The 14,650-nt window shown below is 44.0% G+C and overlaps 1 protein-coding gene across 1 annotated transcript; it reads right to left on the bottom strand.

The window, feature by feature from the left end:
• Positions 1-227: 227 nt before the first annotated feature.
• Positions 228-7,584, bottom strand: skic8 (SKI8 subunit of superkiller complex). Its single transcript, XM_006782436.3, has 11 exons — positions 7,443-7,584; positions 7,079-7,128; positions 6,957-6,984; positions 6,167-6,272; positions 4,439-4,611; positions 3,299-3,447; positions 2,958-3,051; positions 1,874-1,967; positions 1,602-1,694; positions 1,078-1,156; positions 228-471 (listed from the first exon to the last, which is right to left on the bottom strand). Exons 2-11 carry the CDS (start codon positions 7,088-7,090, stop codon positions 382-384), a joined length of 918 nt encoding a protein of 305 aa, XP_006782499.1. The 5' UTR covers positions 7,091-7,128; positions 7,443-7,584; the 3' UTR covers positions 228-381.
• Between the last annotated feature and the right edge of the window lie 7,066 nt (positions 7,585-14,650).

The raw sequence follows: 14,650 nt of genomic DNA, 5'->3' as shown, positions 1-14,650 counted from the left end.
TCAAGGCTTCACAACTGGATTTGACTAACAAATAAGGTGACGTCATCTTTTATGTATAATCTATCGATGGATTGTTTAAGGTCATCAATTGCACTGTTGCCTATTTTCCCTTTCAAAATTCTGGTTTCATATATGAATAAAAATATCACATCAAATCGGACACTGCCATGAAACTAACTCATGACAGAGAGCGCTCGGTTCTGAAAGAAATGCGATGAACGCCAAAATACAAAAACAACCCTTTTATTTGACCGCACTCGGCCGGTGCAAAACAGTCCATCACATTTACAGCTTTAATCTCTCCCTCCCTTCATTATCAATTTCTATAAGTGATTTGAGTTGACAGCTGTGGAGGTCCTCTCTCAGCCTGGATGTGTCTCGTCACATGGGACAGTCGTAGATGTGGATGGCACGGTCGTCCCCAGCTGAGATGATCTTTGAGCCGGTGCTGTTGTACTTTACACTCCACACCTGTGGAGAGGAGGATTGATCAAAACGGGCAGCTCTGAGCACCTTCACTGAATATGTATGACAACGCACACCACCACAGCCCTGTATACTATAATTTAACACTACTTCAGTATTCCTAACCGTTTTTAAGCTGAAGTGCATGCGTGTGTACGCAAGCTTTAAAAATATCTAAAAAATGCAGCCTGACCCTAACTGAGCAGTGCAGAAGGCAGAAATTAATCAGAAGAGAGCAAACAGTTAATCTGACCAATGTCTAAGCAGAGAACAAAGTGAAGCTGAGCAGTTAATTGGCTGCAAACTGTCCCTGTAGATTTTCTGGTTTTGCCGTCACAAAAACAATAATGGCAGCTGCCTCTGACGTCGTCCCTGAGGACACGTGCTACTTTATTAAAGGCTTTGTTGGAAAACAGATCAAACTGCCCACAGGCGTCAACCAGAGATCTAATGACAGCCAAGCTTATTGGTTTTCCCCTCAGCTCAACCATCAGACAGAGGTCACGTGACGGGCCGCTGGATGACACCAGGCATATTGATTTAACTGACAGTAACAGGATTTTCTTACTTTGAATTTGATTGTTAACACGTTAAAGGAAAAAACGCAGTCACCTGATCTTGATGGTCGAAGAATGTGTTGATGCATGCTCTGGAGCCGGCGTCCCACACCTTCACGCTCTTGTCAGACGAGCTGAAAAGGGGGGGAGAAATTAGAAGATCTTACAGATTTTATCTTGGCCAGCTCAGTTTGACTCGGCATTGTGAGCTGGAAACTGAAAAACAGCTTTCACTGACTAAAGTTTCACACGAGGAGAGCAAAGCATGAGAAAGCAGAATGAGGAAACAGACTTTGAAATCCCTGACATACAACTGATGAGGGTGGATCTGCCATTATATTCAAACACATGCACAACAGCATCGTGTTTCAAGTCTCTTTCCTGAATAGTATCGTCACTTTATTTGTCCTGTGTGAACATGAAGCAGAAATATTGACCTGGAGGCAGAACTTCTAAATCACACGATGTCTCCAAGTAATAACAGATGTGATTTTTCCATCCATTTTATACCAAAGTGCAGCTTTTAACTATCAGGATATAAACTAGCACTGTGTTACTATCTGAGGAGCTTCATGTTACCTTGAGACAAAATGAGTGTCATCAGGAGAGAAGGCGACACTGAGAACCCAGGACCCGTGGCCGCTTAGTGTGCCGGCCAGGTTGGCGTGTTGCCTGTGAAGTGATTCCAGCAAAGTTAATTAAGCAAACAGAATGCATTGTAATCTTTATTATACCATAACTTTGCTGTGTAATAGTAGCGCTAGCTTTAACTCCATGTCCTTCAGGATCAATGAACTCATATATTATGTACAGAGTTAAAGCTGCTGTCTGGAAGAAGCTCCCGAACTCACACGTCATATATTTTGATGTAGCCGTCGTCTGAAGCTGTCACCAGGAGCTGGGAGTCCGGGGAGAACGTGAGGGACCTGATGGGCATGGCATGACCTGAGGAGACGGTAAACACTCTGTAAGAGTCCCCACACATGTTGGTGATCTTTGTGACGTGCATTTAAAAACTTTGAAGCCCTTTTTATTCTTAAGACTATGCTGTCTGCATTTCCTTCACTGTTTAGCCACAATTTAAAAAAATATTTAATCATGTTTAGCTTTTAAATTTTAAACTGTGTTTAGTTATTTATCATCCAGAAAGAACAGAAAATTCCTTGTGCCAGCGTTTCTATACGAGATATCCTGCTTTCCTGTGTTTTCTATCATTGTTTTAAGTGCTGACAATCAACAAAGACAAACTGAATATTCATTTCGTTCACTGGTTGGCTTCCCGGCATTGACCTCGCTTATAATGCTGCTTTTAGTCCACAAATTTTAAATATGGCTGAGGTCGGGGCTTTGGGAAGACCAATCCAGAGGCTTAATGTTAGCCTGCCTTATCCATCCCAAAACCAGTACTGATGTGTGTTTGGGATCATTGTCCTGTTGGAACACCCGGTTGTGTCCAACTTTTGACCATACAGATGTTAAATTGAGATGTAAATTAATAATTTGGAGGTATTCCTCCTCCTCATTTATTATTCCATCCACTTTGTGCAATGTACCAGTGCCACTGGCAGCAAAACAGCCCCAGAGCATGATGCCACCACTGCCATGCTTTGAAAGAAAGCAACAGGGACATATATAGCCTCACTGTCTCTACTATAAATTAGGCCCATACCTGTGAGGTCTAAGTACCCCTAACCCTAATGCAGTATGAATATGTCATTTCTGGCTTCTGAAACTTATTTTGCAATTTCTTAGCAATAAAAGGGCCAAACAGGAAAGTAAATCAATAAATAAACACTTATTTTTCACCAGATAACCTGATTAGTGTTAGTCATCATAATCAATGATGACTCACAGAGTTCATCCAAAATGAGTAACGAGATGAAATGAAAATAATTGGTCGTTACTTTTAAAATGAATTCTGATGACTGAACCAACCTTCCAGCGTGTGGAGTAGCTTTCCAGTGGCGATGTCAAAGATGTTAATGATTCCATCGATAGCTCCGCTGGCCAAATACTTGCCATCTGGGCTCTGAGAAGCAAGGATCAGTAAACTGATTACTTTACATGTAACAACTGTAGCAAAATGAGACTGGATCACATATAACCTTTGGCCCTGGAAAGAATGAGTTAAGAGGTAAAACAAAGGGATACACTGTGGTGAATGAGCAAATCAAGATGAGTTACTGGAAAACTAAAGCGGTGACATCTCGTCCCTCAGAGACTGAGCTTGACAAAACACCACGAGCTGACCAAAACCAGAATTTACAGCTCCTTACATAAGCTATGCTCAGGATGAATTTTCCTCGCGTGTCCAAAGAATATTCCTTCTTTCCGCTGTCTACACCAAAGATGTTGACCTTGCCAAGATGGCTTCCTGTGGCAATGTACTTGGAGTCTGGTGAGAAGGCCACCGTCCATGCATCCACTACAGAGGAGAGCAAAGAGAGATTAAAACCAAAAAAAAAAAGCTTAAATCTGGGCATCACCACAATGCTCTTTGTTTGCCATTTCCACAAATGAACTACAACCCTGATTTTTTCACACATCATCAAAGTGAAAATACAAAAGCAGCAGATTAAACATTAGCCTAGCAAAGTGCATCTTAATGTGTGATACACTGTTAACCCAGGAACTAAGATTATACCGAGTATTCCCAAACTGCAAATGTGGTCAAACTATTTCCTGCTCCGGGGCTACGTGTGAGAAAAACTGCCCAAAGCTTTATCAAACCTTTGATAAAGGGAGAACTTTATCAAAGTGGTGGAGGAAGAACCAATTGTGTTGGCGCCTGGATTACTTTTATTAAAATGATATGGGAAAAAGCTCTAATAGTACTCTTGCAGTTTCTAAACCTTCACACTATCTGTACAGGACCTGAATGGATGAGTGCAGAGATGGATGCGAGCATCAAGGGAGCTGGAGACAGAGATGGCCCCGTTGTGTCACAGGTTCAGGTGTTTTCACAAGTCTACTTTTAACCAAACAAGCCCTTTGTTCACTAATGTAAAGATGATTAAAGAATCCGATCAATATAACATCAATTCATAAAAATAGCAAGGAAACAAAGAGTTTGAACAGTAAAATAAATTGTCTTAAGGAGGGAATAAAGAAAAAGTCTGCAATAGAACCGCCTGCTGAGTGAAACAGAGTGTCACTAATGTAAAGTGACATGAAGAACAGCTGGGCTGAAGATACACAACAGAGCGGACATTTCTGGGTGTAAGTGTTCCTGGAAGGTGAGTGTACAAAAAAATGAAACAAGTGTGTATAGACTGCACAGCAGAGCAGGCAAGCTACCATCCTCTGCACGTTTGTTGAATATAAACTGGGCAACAATTTGCTCTGTAGTGACCTCACTTAAGTGCTAAGTGGTAAAAAAGGCAGCAGCAAACAAAGTGTGTGAGGTCGGGTCTTACCTGGTCCAGCGTCCATCGACTTTATCTGTTTCCCGGACTCGAGGTCCCAGAGACGGATGTGTGCGTCGAGGGAGCTGGAGGCAGCGATGGCCCCATTGTGACTGATGTCTACTGACACCACCCCCAGCTGGTGGCCCTCCAGCGTCCACTGCAGCTCCAGCTTCTCATCTGACCTGCACGGACAGCACGACGAGAGATGACATGTGCCAAAGTCAGGGGTTAAGTGGGTGGTGGGTTTTTTTTGGCACAACACCAAAACTTCAGGTGTCCATAAGTTTGTGGTTGGGGTAATTCGGCATCTAGCTAGCCCTACAGAAGAGGAGCATAAAAGAGACTGACTTTTTTTTTAAGTGTCAGGTAATTTCAAATGCAGCGTTTCTATCAGCTCAACAAACATCAGCAAACACACAAACTGTTTGTGTGCAGTTTCTCTCATAGTGTGTTGCAGCTAAAGGTCCAGCTGCTGTACTTCACAGGGACTGAATGAGAGCCAACTTCACTCAGAGATGGAGAAAATAAGAAAGACAAGACAGGAGAGGAAGAAGAGAGGTCAGATTTAAATGTAAGGGCTGCTCATTTAAAGCTTAAGACCTTGTGCTTTTAAATCACATTTAGAGTTTGCACATGTGACATCATGTTTTTTCATATTGTGAAATGTGCTGCAAAACAAACTGAAGTAGACTAACTGTGCTATTTAAAGGTTGCATGAAAATCTTCTGCAGGTTAATGCAGGATAAACAGGTCTGTTTACTGTACAGTGACGATTTAAAGTGTGTGTCTGGTGCACAGTGGCTTTGGTTTCATGGTGACCTTATGTATATCTCTGCTACAAAGGGCAGCAGAGATTAATCTGAAGTTAAACTGACGATGCTGAGACTCCTTCACTGAATTCTACCTTCATACCAACTTTATACAGTCTAATGTAAAGACAGTAAACGGTGTTGTGTCAGTGTAGAGGATGGAAATCAGCCAGAAAAACTCTTGAAACATCTGCTGACATCTTGTTGAACTTAGCTGTGTACAGCCACAAACAGCAGTAAACCACAGAGGACTAATAGCACAGATCAGCTGATCACAGCCTGTACACTAAGAAAATCTACTGGAGCTCTCAACAGAAATTATTTTGAGTTGTGATTCTTTTCCCCAATTTTAGGGTTCCTCCTCCTGCTAAAACCCCACTTTAACCCCTGACTGTGCTAATTTGCCTGTTTAGAGGCAAAGTCACCCTCTACAAAGCACCAACAGAAAACAGAGCTATTTTTTTTTAAATTCCCTTCTTTTTCTTCTATTTCAAACTGAGCACAATTAGAATTAAAAACCATGCTAAAGTTTGTATTCCCATCTTCTATTTTATTATTAAATTAATAGAGTACAAGGCTCACTTAGCTTTGCATAAAAATATGTGGTAGAAACATCTGCCAAAGAGCAACTTTTTACTTTGAAAGAAGAAAAGAAGAAATTTAATCAGTACTTCAACCTTTCCTGGAGTCTTGTGTAACACAAATATCTTAAGTACAGAATGTCTCTACTTTTTCCACCTCTGATTATTAGATCTTGTCAAGTCAAATAAACTCCAGAGAAGCTCTTAAAGTGATGAGCAGAAAAAGTGAATTTAAGCAAACTGGAAACTGGCTTTTAAATGTCTTCTGATTTTTTATTTTTTTTTTAAAGGTTAGTACAGTGTTTTACGTGTGATCAGCAATAGTATTGTCTAAATAAAATGCATACCATTTCCAGACTTTCACCATGTCATCGAGTGAGCCTGTGACGATGGTTTCTGAGCCGTCTGCTTCACTTTTACCCCACGCTGCTGTCCAGATGGCATCATCGTGTGCTGAGAGGAAACAAATGCAGAAAAAATTAAATAAATGTGAACAAAGGGGTGCTTTATCACGGTGACAACATGTGCGTGTGTCACTGCAATCACTCTTAGAGAGCTTGTTGAAGAATTGCAAATAGCTGGGATCTGATTTATCAATGCAGACAGACTCTCAGCATGTTGCCATCAGTCTGAATGAGTCTTTGTCAATATGCACAAATCGAAGGAGTGGTATTCTGTTGGAGGAAGGTTGCCAAATGTGAATTTCTATCTATACAGAAAGCAACAGATGTGTAATTTTCCTTATTTATCACAGTTAATCATCGTAATATAAGAAACTGATTGCATGCAATTACCAACATGATCCCATTGAACCATTCAGCAGATATTCAATTCAATATTATTTACATAGTGCTCAATCACAACAGCAGCTTAGCATTGTAAGATAGAGACAATAATAAGATATCAGACTGCTGCAGACTGACTGTCTTCTGGCAAAATTTATGTAAGATTTTAGTGACATTGTTGATAGGCTTGACAATCTCATTTTCATGACATGACTATATCCTATTGGATAAAACAGACAATTTTCAGTTTAAAAAAACGTGATAAAGACTGCAACACTGTAAAGAAAGAACAAAAACCACTCATTTTTATATTATAACTCATAACGTAGTGGGACCCAGCATGTTTACTCACCGTGTTCTTGCTTGAACAAAATGCTGTACTGAAATCAAAACACAAATTTAGAGTTACTCTAATTGCGGAGAAAAACAACAAGAAAACATGAATATATGAGGCTGGTTGTATTTACTGCTTACTTGAGTGCTCATTGTTTTGGTCCTGGATATCCAGTTACACTCACTTCAACCTAAGATTAAATGAGAGTCAGTGGCAGCAACCCAAAATAACCTCTGAAATAATGGACTCTGGCAATGAATTTAACCTCCAACGCACACACTGGACGCCGGGACAGTCGAAAATTAAAGTCCTACTACTTTAACCCAATTCTGAAGACCTAGAAAAACGAACTTAGTGGGGGAAAACTGATGCTAACGCCTTTATCACTGCGGCTTAACGATGCGATGAAATGCAGCTTCCTGTCAGCTACAGCTGAGTAAACTGAGCTAAATGTGCTAACTGTGTAAACCTGCTAACCGCGGCAATATAAGCGATAATACGTACCTCAGAAATCCCTTATACAATGTTTTATTAAATTTTAGAGGCTAGGAGAGCTACATGTGAGACGCCATAACAACATTTGATGTAACTTCCGCTTTCAGCCGACTTCTTCTTCTGCATGATTTTTCCCTCCTAACTTTTTTCTACCTTAAGAGCTCGCTATCGCCGCTAGCGGAGAAGAAACTCATACAATTAAAAAAAAAAAACAGTGGGTATTATTTTCATATTGAATATGAATTTAAACGCAAAGGGGATTTATATTTTAAAATTTACACAATAATAGGTAATTTGTGGTCATAGGATAACAGTTTTTTTTTTTCTTTTGAGACAAAGTCAGAAAAATTGATACTCCAAATCTGATTTGTGACTTTGTATCCAGTTTTTCATTTCCTGGTAAAAACTGAAATTAAAGTTAATTTAAATAGTGTTTGGAGTAAAAGCGTGGTGAGACCTGCTTACAATAATGTGGCTTTGCATGTAAGTTGTAGAAGATGTCAGATTTGCATTGGGATCACAAGGACGATATTAGAAATGAGCACATCAAATAGACAGCTCGGGTTGGAGACAAAATTAGAGAGGCAAAGCTCAGATAATTTGGAAATGTGCAGACGAAGGAAAGTGGATATATTTGGCAAAGGATGTTTTTTTTTCTTGAATAAACTCAGACTGTAGCTATAGGATGTAGCAGCTCTGATATCAAGTCCTTTTTTGAATTCTTTACTTGAGCATTTTAGCAATTGCCATATTAGTCCTGATTTATCTGTCCTTTTGCACAGTAATGGGGACCATAATGGACTAAAGGAACAACATGTTTTATTCAGTAAGACTCTAATTTGGTAATGGAGCCCATTGGAAAAGCTGTTTAAGAGGTCATAGGTCACAGGAGTAGTAGGTTTGTTTCCCAGTAAACTTCTATGAACTCCTTCTGGTCTGATCACAGAGTCACCCCTAGTGGCTATTATAAAGTATGCAGGTTTAAAGCTCTTCTGCATTGGTTTTAGTTTTCAGACAGAGGATATTTCCATCTTTAATGTACAGTTAAGTGTGGGCTCCTATAAGGTTCATGTATGAATAAATGACAACATGGTAAAATACAAATGTAATGATATAATGTTATAACTTACTTTTCACTAATGCAGAATAAGTAAATTAAAAATCTCTTTGCCAGTCACAGTTACTTCATTGTTTGTTCAACCATATTTAAAATGTTGGACATTTGTGACGATGACAACTGGAAACACAGACATAGACTTATAGGACAGTCTCTTATTGTAGGGGGGCTTCATCATACATGCAGAAGAAGGGGAAAGCAAACATTGGCAATCCGTGCCTTCAGTCTTAAACCTGAAACACGCTGCATACAGTACAACGTGTGGACCTGGATTCTTTTCTCTCAGCCTCGACTGGAACGCACGCATGTATTTTTCTTCAGGCACTTGATGCAGCAACAATAATGATGCAGCTATTTTCAGCATAGATGGGAAGTAATAATGGCGGGTAATGAACCTGTTGTTTCGGCAATGGCTGCATGTGGCGTACTGGAAGGAGGACAGCGATGTTGTCATTATGTTTGACATGACAAAACGAAGCACTGTAAGAGCAGAGCAGCATAAAACACTCATTCATCCGTCTATTGAATTTACTATTAACCCTGTTTGTAGGTGAGATCAAGATTCTCTTAGATGAAGACAGGAGTTTCTATTTTAGTCTCGAGGAAAGAACAAACTGCTATTAATTCTTAAGGACTGAAAACAGAGAATAAAATTAGTGGCATTTACATGCACGCTCAGTGAATACCTGTCAGGGTTCCTGGGTCGTTGACCCAGTGCTTTCAGTTTTGTTCATGTTCAGTTTATTTTGCCACTTCCATGTTCTCACTTCCTGCTTTTCCTGTGTCAGCTCGTCTCGTGTCATTAGCCAGATTATGTTCAGCTGTGTACTCACCGGTCTCTCATTATCATCCTCATCAGTCTGTGTATTTAAGTCTTCTGTTTCTACTCGTTCACTGTCGTGTCATTAATGTTACGTTGTCGTTTGTTCAGCCAGCCAGCCATTCAGTCAGTCCTTCATTCATTCAGTCATCCAGCCAGCCATTTCCTACCTCTGTTCTGTTTGTTCACTCCATCGCAATAAACACCAACCTTCACCTAACTATCCACGAGTCCTGCGTTTGGGTCACTTCCTCGGCCTCCACTCAGCAACCCCTGACAGAATGACACGACCCCGCGTTGTGGACCCAGCGGACTCGGACCTCTACGAGCGGCAGGAGGCAGCGCTTTCCCGTTGGGCAGAGGAGCTCAGGGGAAAACAGCGGCTCTTCGCGGAGAGAGAGCACGTCTTCGAGGGGACTCGCCTGGCTCTGGGCGGGCCTCGGAGACGCCGCGTTCCCCCACCTGCTGCCTCACCTGTACCGGAGCATTTGCCGCGGAGAGTGGGCGTTTCACGCCGCGCTTCGGCCGCTCCCTCTCTCGCCGCTCCGCTCCTCGCTCATACACCCGCCGCCTCATTCGCCGGACCTTCCACTTCGCCACGGCACAGCGGCTATGCCTCCAACCTCGGCTCAACGGAGGTTCCCGCGCCAGAGGCTCAGTTGTTTACCCCGCCCGCTTCCTCTTCCCGGAGAAAGCGGCGCACACGCCGTCATGAATTGGACTGTTTTCAGCAACTCCCGGTGGTGAGTTCCAGTGACTGTTTTTCGCACTCGTCATCTGACGCCTCACTTAAAACAAAGAACAGATTCACCTCCGATTCATGGGGAGTTTCCCTCCTAGATGATGTAGACTGGGAAGATTTCTTCCGCTCTGCTACCCCAAAGACTGTAAATAGTGGTGGCAGACAGACCAGACCAATCCCTGATAAACCTGCCAGTAGCACACACCCAGTCACTATTTCCACACCCATTACTCAGCCATTTCCCACCAGCACTGCGGCCCAGATTTGGCCTTCCTCTTCAGCCATTTCACCTCCTCAGATGACTAGGGCCCGGCCTACACCCACACCAGTGCCAGCTCCCAGGAGGAAGGCAGCTGCGACGCAGTCTACCTCCACATCCGCTCTTGTTTCCCGGGTGGGGGTAACTGGTGTCCAGCCACCTCCCGTGCCTGTCCCAGCGCCCAGGCTGAGGGCAGCCTCAACCCAGCCTGACCTCCCTAGAGGCTTGGAAGAGCTAACCAGTCCACCTGCTACTTCACCACTTCCTCCACCTCCTGACCCAGCCTTTCACGCCCTCCCACTGTCCCTAGTTAGATTAGCTGACCTGTCCCCTGCTTAGGCACCAGCTTTACTAGCCCAGGCTGTAGCTCTATCTCCTTCGCTAGCTCAGTCTGTAGCTCAGCCATTAGCCTCCTCCGTCCAATCAGTTCACAATCCTGCTCCAGTCCAGTCTGCTCCAGTCTCACCTGCTGTTCAGCCTCCTCTCCACTCAGTCCACTCACCTGCTGTTCAGCCTTCACTCCAGTCCCCTGTAGTTCAGTCTCCCCCTGCCCTCCAGTCTCCTGTCGTCCAGTCGCCCCCTGTCCAGTCGCCTCCTGCCTCCCGGTCGCCCGTCCTCCAGTCTGTCCAGTCTGTTGTCCAGTCTTCTGTAGTTCAGTCACTCATCCACCACCCTGTTCAGTTCCCGGACCTGCAGCCACAGCACCCAGAGCCAGCTGTGCGCCCACCGGACCTGCTCAGCGGCCGCCGCAGTCTTCCTCGCGGCCGCCCACCAGACCTGCTCAGCGGCCGCCGCCGCCGCAGTCTTCCTCGCGGCCGCCCACCAGACCTGCTCAGCGGCCGCCGCCGCCGCAGTCTTCCTCGCGGCCGCCCACCGGACCTGCTCAGCGGCCGCCGCTGCCGCAGTCTTCCTCGCGGCCGCCCACCGGACCTGCTCAGCGGCCGCCGCTGCCGCAGTCTTCCTCGCGGCCGCCCACCGGACCTGCTCAGCGGCCGCCGCTGCCGCAGTCTTCCTCGCGGCCGCCCACCGGACCTGCTCAGCGGCCGCCGCTGCCGCAGTCTTCCTCGCGGCCGCCCACCGGACCTGCTCAGTGGCCGCCGCCGCCGTCTTCCTCGCGACCGCGGCCGCCGCCGCCGTCTTCCTCGCGGCCGCCCACCGGACCTGCTCAGCGGCCGCCGCCGCCGTCTTCCTCGCGTCTTCCTTCCTGTCTCGTCCCGGCCGCCGGCCTCGTGGCCGCCCACCTGAACTGTTTTTGTTTTGGACTCCGTCCTTCCGTCCTGGGCCCCCTCCGCCCGCCCTGTTCTGGTTTTTCTTTCTTTTGGCCGTCGGGTGCCGGCCTTTGAAGGGGGGGGGGTACTGTCAGGGTTCCTGGGTCGTTGACCCAGTGCTTTCAGTTTTGTTCATGTTCAGTTTATTTTGCCATTTCCATGTTCTCACTTCCTGCTTTTCCTGTGTCAGCTCGTCTCGTGTCATTAGCCAGATTATGTTCAGCTGTGTACTCACCGGTCTCTCATTATCATCCTCATCAGTCTGTGTATTTAAGTCTTCTGTTTCCACTTGTTCACTGTCGTGTCATTGATGTTACGTTGTCGTTTGTTCAGCCAGCCAGCCATTCAGTCAGTCAGTCCTTCATTCATTCAGTCGTCCAGCCAGCCATTTCCTACCTCTGTTCTGTTTGTTCACTCCATCGCAATAAACACCAACCTTCACCTAACTATCCACGAGTCCTGCGTTTGGGTCACTTCCTCGCCTCCACTCAGCAACCCCTGACAATACCTCAGGCAGCAGAAACCCAAGAAAGAGGAGGAACCATGATGAAAGGACAAGCCCCTGCACAGTATGTACCACCAGCAGATAGAGGAAGTGGCTGACATCCAGAAGTCCTATTCGTTGCTAACAAAGCTGGACTGAAAGACAGCGCAGAGGCACTAATCATGGCAGCACAGGAACAAAATGGGAGACGCCTCCTAGGGTAGTCGAATGACTGAGCTAAGATCCTGTGGGACTTCAGATACAGACGAACAAAATGGTGATGGCTAACCAACCAGACGTAGTAGTAGTAGTAGTAGTAGTAGTAGTAGTAGTAGTAGTAGTAGTAGTAGTAGACAAACTGAAGAAGACGGCCATAATGATAGACATAGCAATACCGAATGACAGCAACATCAGGAAGAAGAGAAGCTGGAGAAATACCAAGGACTAAAAGAAGAACTTGAGAAGATGTGGAGGGTGAAGGTAACAGTGGTCCCAGTGGTAACCGGAGCACTAGATGTGGTGACACCCAAACTAGGCGAGTGGTTCCAGCAGATCCCGGGAACAACATTTTTACTTTTGCTCTTTGGTTAGGTTTAGACAACAAAACTAATTGGTACATGATCTCATGCTGTCCCTTTCAGACACTGAGGGGTCTATGAAAGGACCACTCATGACTCAGCTGATCATTAACACATATCTAATCAGCCAATCACATGAGAGCAACTGAGTGCATTTAGGTGTGTTGGCATGGTCAAGACAACCTGCTGAAGTTCAAACAGAGCATCAGAATGGGAAGAAAGAAGATTTAGGTGACTTGAAATATGGCATGGCTGTTGGTGATATATGGACAGGTCTGAGTTTTGCAAAACCTCCAATCGACTAGTGTTTTCCCACATAAACACCTCTAGAAAAGGATCTGGAACAGGGAAATATCCAGTAAACAATGCGTCAGTTGCACTAGAGAAAATGCTTCGTTGATGTCAGAGGTAAAAGGAGAATGGCAAGACACCTTTGAGTCTTTCTCAACAATCACTTGTTAACAGCAAAGTATTTTTACAGTCAGAATATTTTTATTCACTAGCAACAATTTATATGGGCTCACCAAAAATGCCCAGCAGACAATTGGAGAAATGTTGAGAGTCGATGTCTGCTGAATTTTTCCCGGTTCCTTGTTGAACCTGTGCCATGGAAGAATTTAAAGTTTTAAAGGTAATCACAAGGTGTTACTAATGAAGTGGCGGGTCGGTATACATACATGCATGAAAATGGGACACAGTCACATCCTGACCAAAATTTTGTATATGATTGGCTGAGAGAGAGACTTGCATTTATGCGGGCAGCATTTGCCTGGGAAGCATATTACAGCCTTTTGGCCTTTCATGATCCGGCACTCTCTCCGCACCCTGACAATTTCCACTCACTCCCTCGTGTTATTTAGTTTATATCATTAGCACGAGTGAGACACACAGACATCTGTTTTCATCAACTTTCACTTTTAGTCAATTTTGGGGTTGTTCTACTTCCTCATGTAAGCAGATTTCTCACAGCAACACATTTCTGACTGGAAAAGGCAAAAGTTCAAAAGCTAATACATAATTAATGCAATACAATAGAATGCATAATGAACAGTGTTGGGGAGTAACGGAATACATGTACCGCTGTTACGTATTTAAAATACAAAATATGAGTAACTGTATTCCGTTACAGTTACCGTTTAAAAAGGTGGTATTTAGAATACAGTTACTTTGTTGAAATAAATGGATTACACAGCGGTACTTCCCTGTTTCATATTGTGGCGGGTCAGGCCTGTTTGGGTTTTGTTTGACAGCTATGTTCTGTTTGTTCTGTTGTTCCAGGTGGCAGCGTTACGGTTGCCATGGTTACAGGGTGACGCTCTCTCTCTCTCTTTAGCTAGCAAAGTTGACCCGGACAACAAAGTAAAGCTAGTTTTCGGCTACAAGCCCGACATGAACACGACATATTAGTCAGAGGTTCCTTTATTATGGTTCGGACCTTCAGTAACAGTAATAAATCACAGCAATAGTACATTCACGTAGTTGTAAACAGCATGATAATATATTAAGTAATCCAAAGTATTCAGAATACGTTACTCTCATTGAGTAACGTAACGGAATACGTTACAGAATACATTTTGGGACATGTATTCTGTATTCTGTAATGGAATACATTTTAAAAGTAACCTTCCCAACACTGATAATGAATACATCTTTGATCTGTGTTTGTGGTTCACGATGTGTTTTAAGCTCATTCGGTTTAATCTAACATCTCACAGGATCTGTAGAAATGCACAAAAATCTCTTCAAAATCAATAAAACCTGTGACCTGATATATTTTCTGCCTTTGGATGCGGTTGTCAATTACTATGAAAGCAAACTTTCACACTATGGCTACTCGTAAAGCAGCTGTTGACAAACTGCTGGTCTATAAATACCCTTTAAAAGAATGAATTTAGTCTTCCTGATCCCCAGAGAGAGCAGACGTGTCAGTCTTGTTCTCCTGTATTAAT

This window comes from Neolamprologus brichardi, chromosome 7, assembly GCF_056152115.1.
Source record: "Neolamprologus brichardi isolate AB-2024 chromosome 7, ASM5615211v1, whole genome shotgun sequence".
Taxonomy (NCBI): domain Eukaryota; kingdom Metazoa; phylum Chordata; class Actinopteri; order Cichliformes; family Cichlidae; genus Neolamprologus; species Neolamprologus brichardi.
The sequence above is the reverse complement of the archived record's forward strand: the minus strand, read 5'-3'. Positions and strand labels throughout refer to the sequence as shown.

What these genes read in the sequence shown, in the direction of transcription:
- skic8 (XM_006782436.3), bottom strand. An exon ending in GTCGATGGACGCTGGACCAG is followed by an intron (nt 3,448 to 4,438) that starts GTAAGACCCGAC and finishes TCTCCTCTGTAG; the next exon opens with TGGATGCATGGACGGTGGCC. An exon ending in TCATCCTGAGCATAGCTTAT is followed by an intron (nt 3,052 to 3,298) that starts GTAAGGAGCTGT and finishes CTTGCTTCTCAG; the next exon opens with AGCCCAGATGGCAAGTATTT.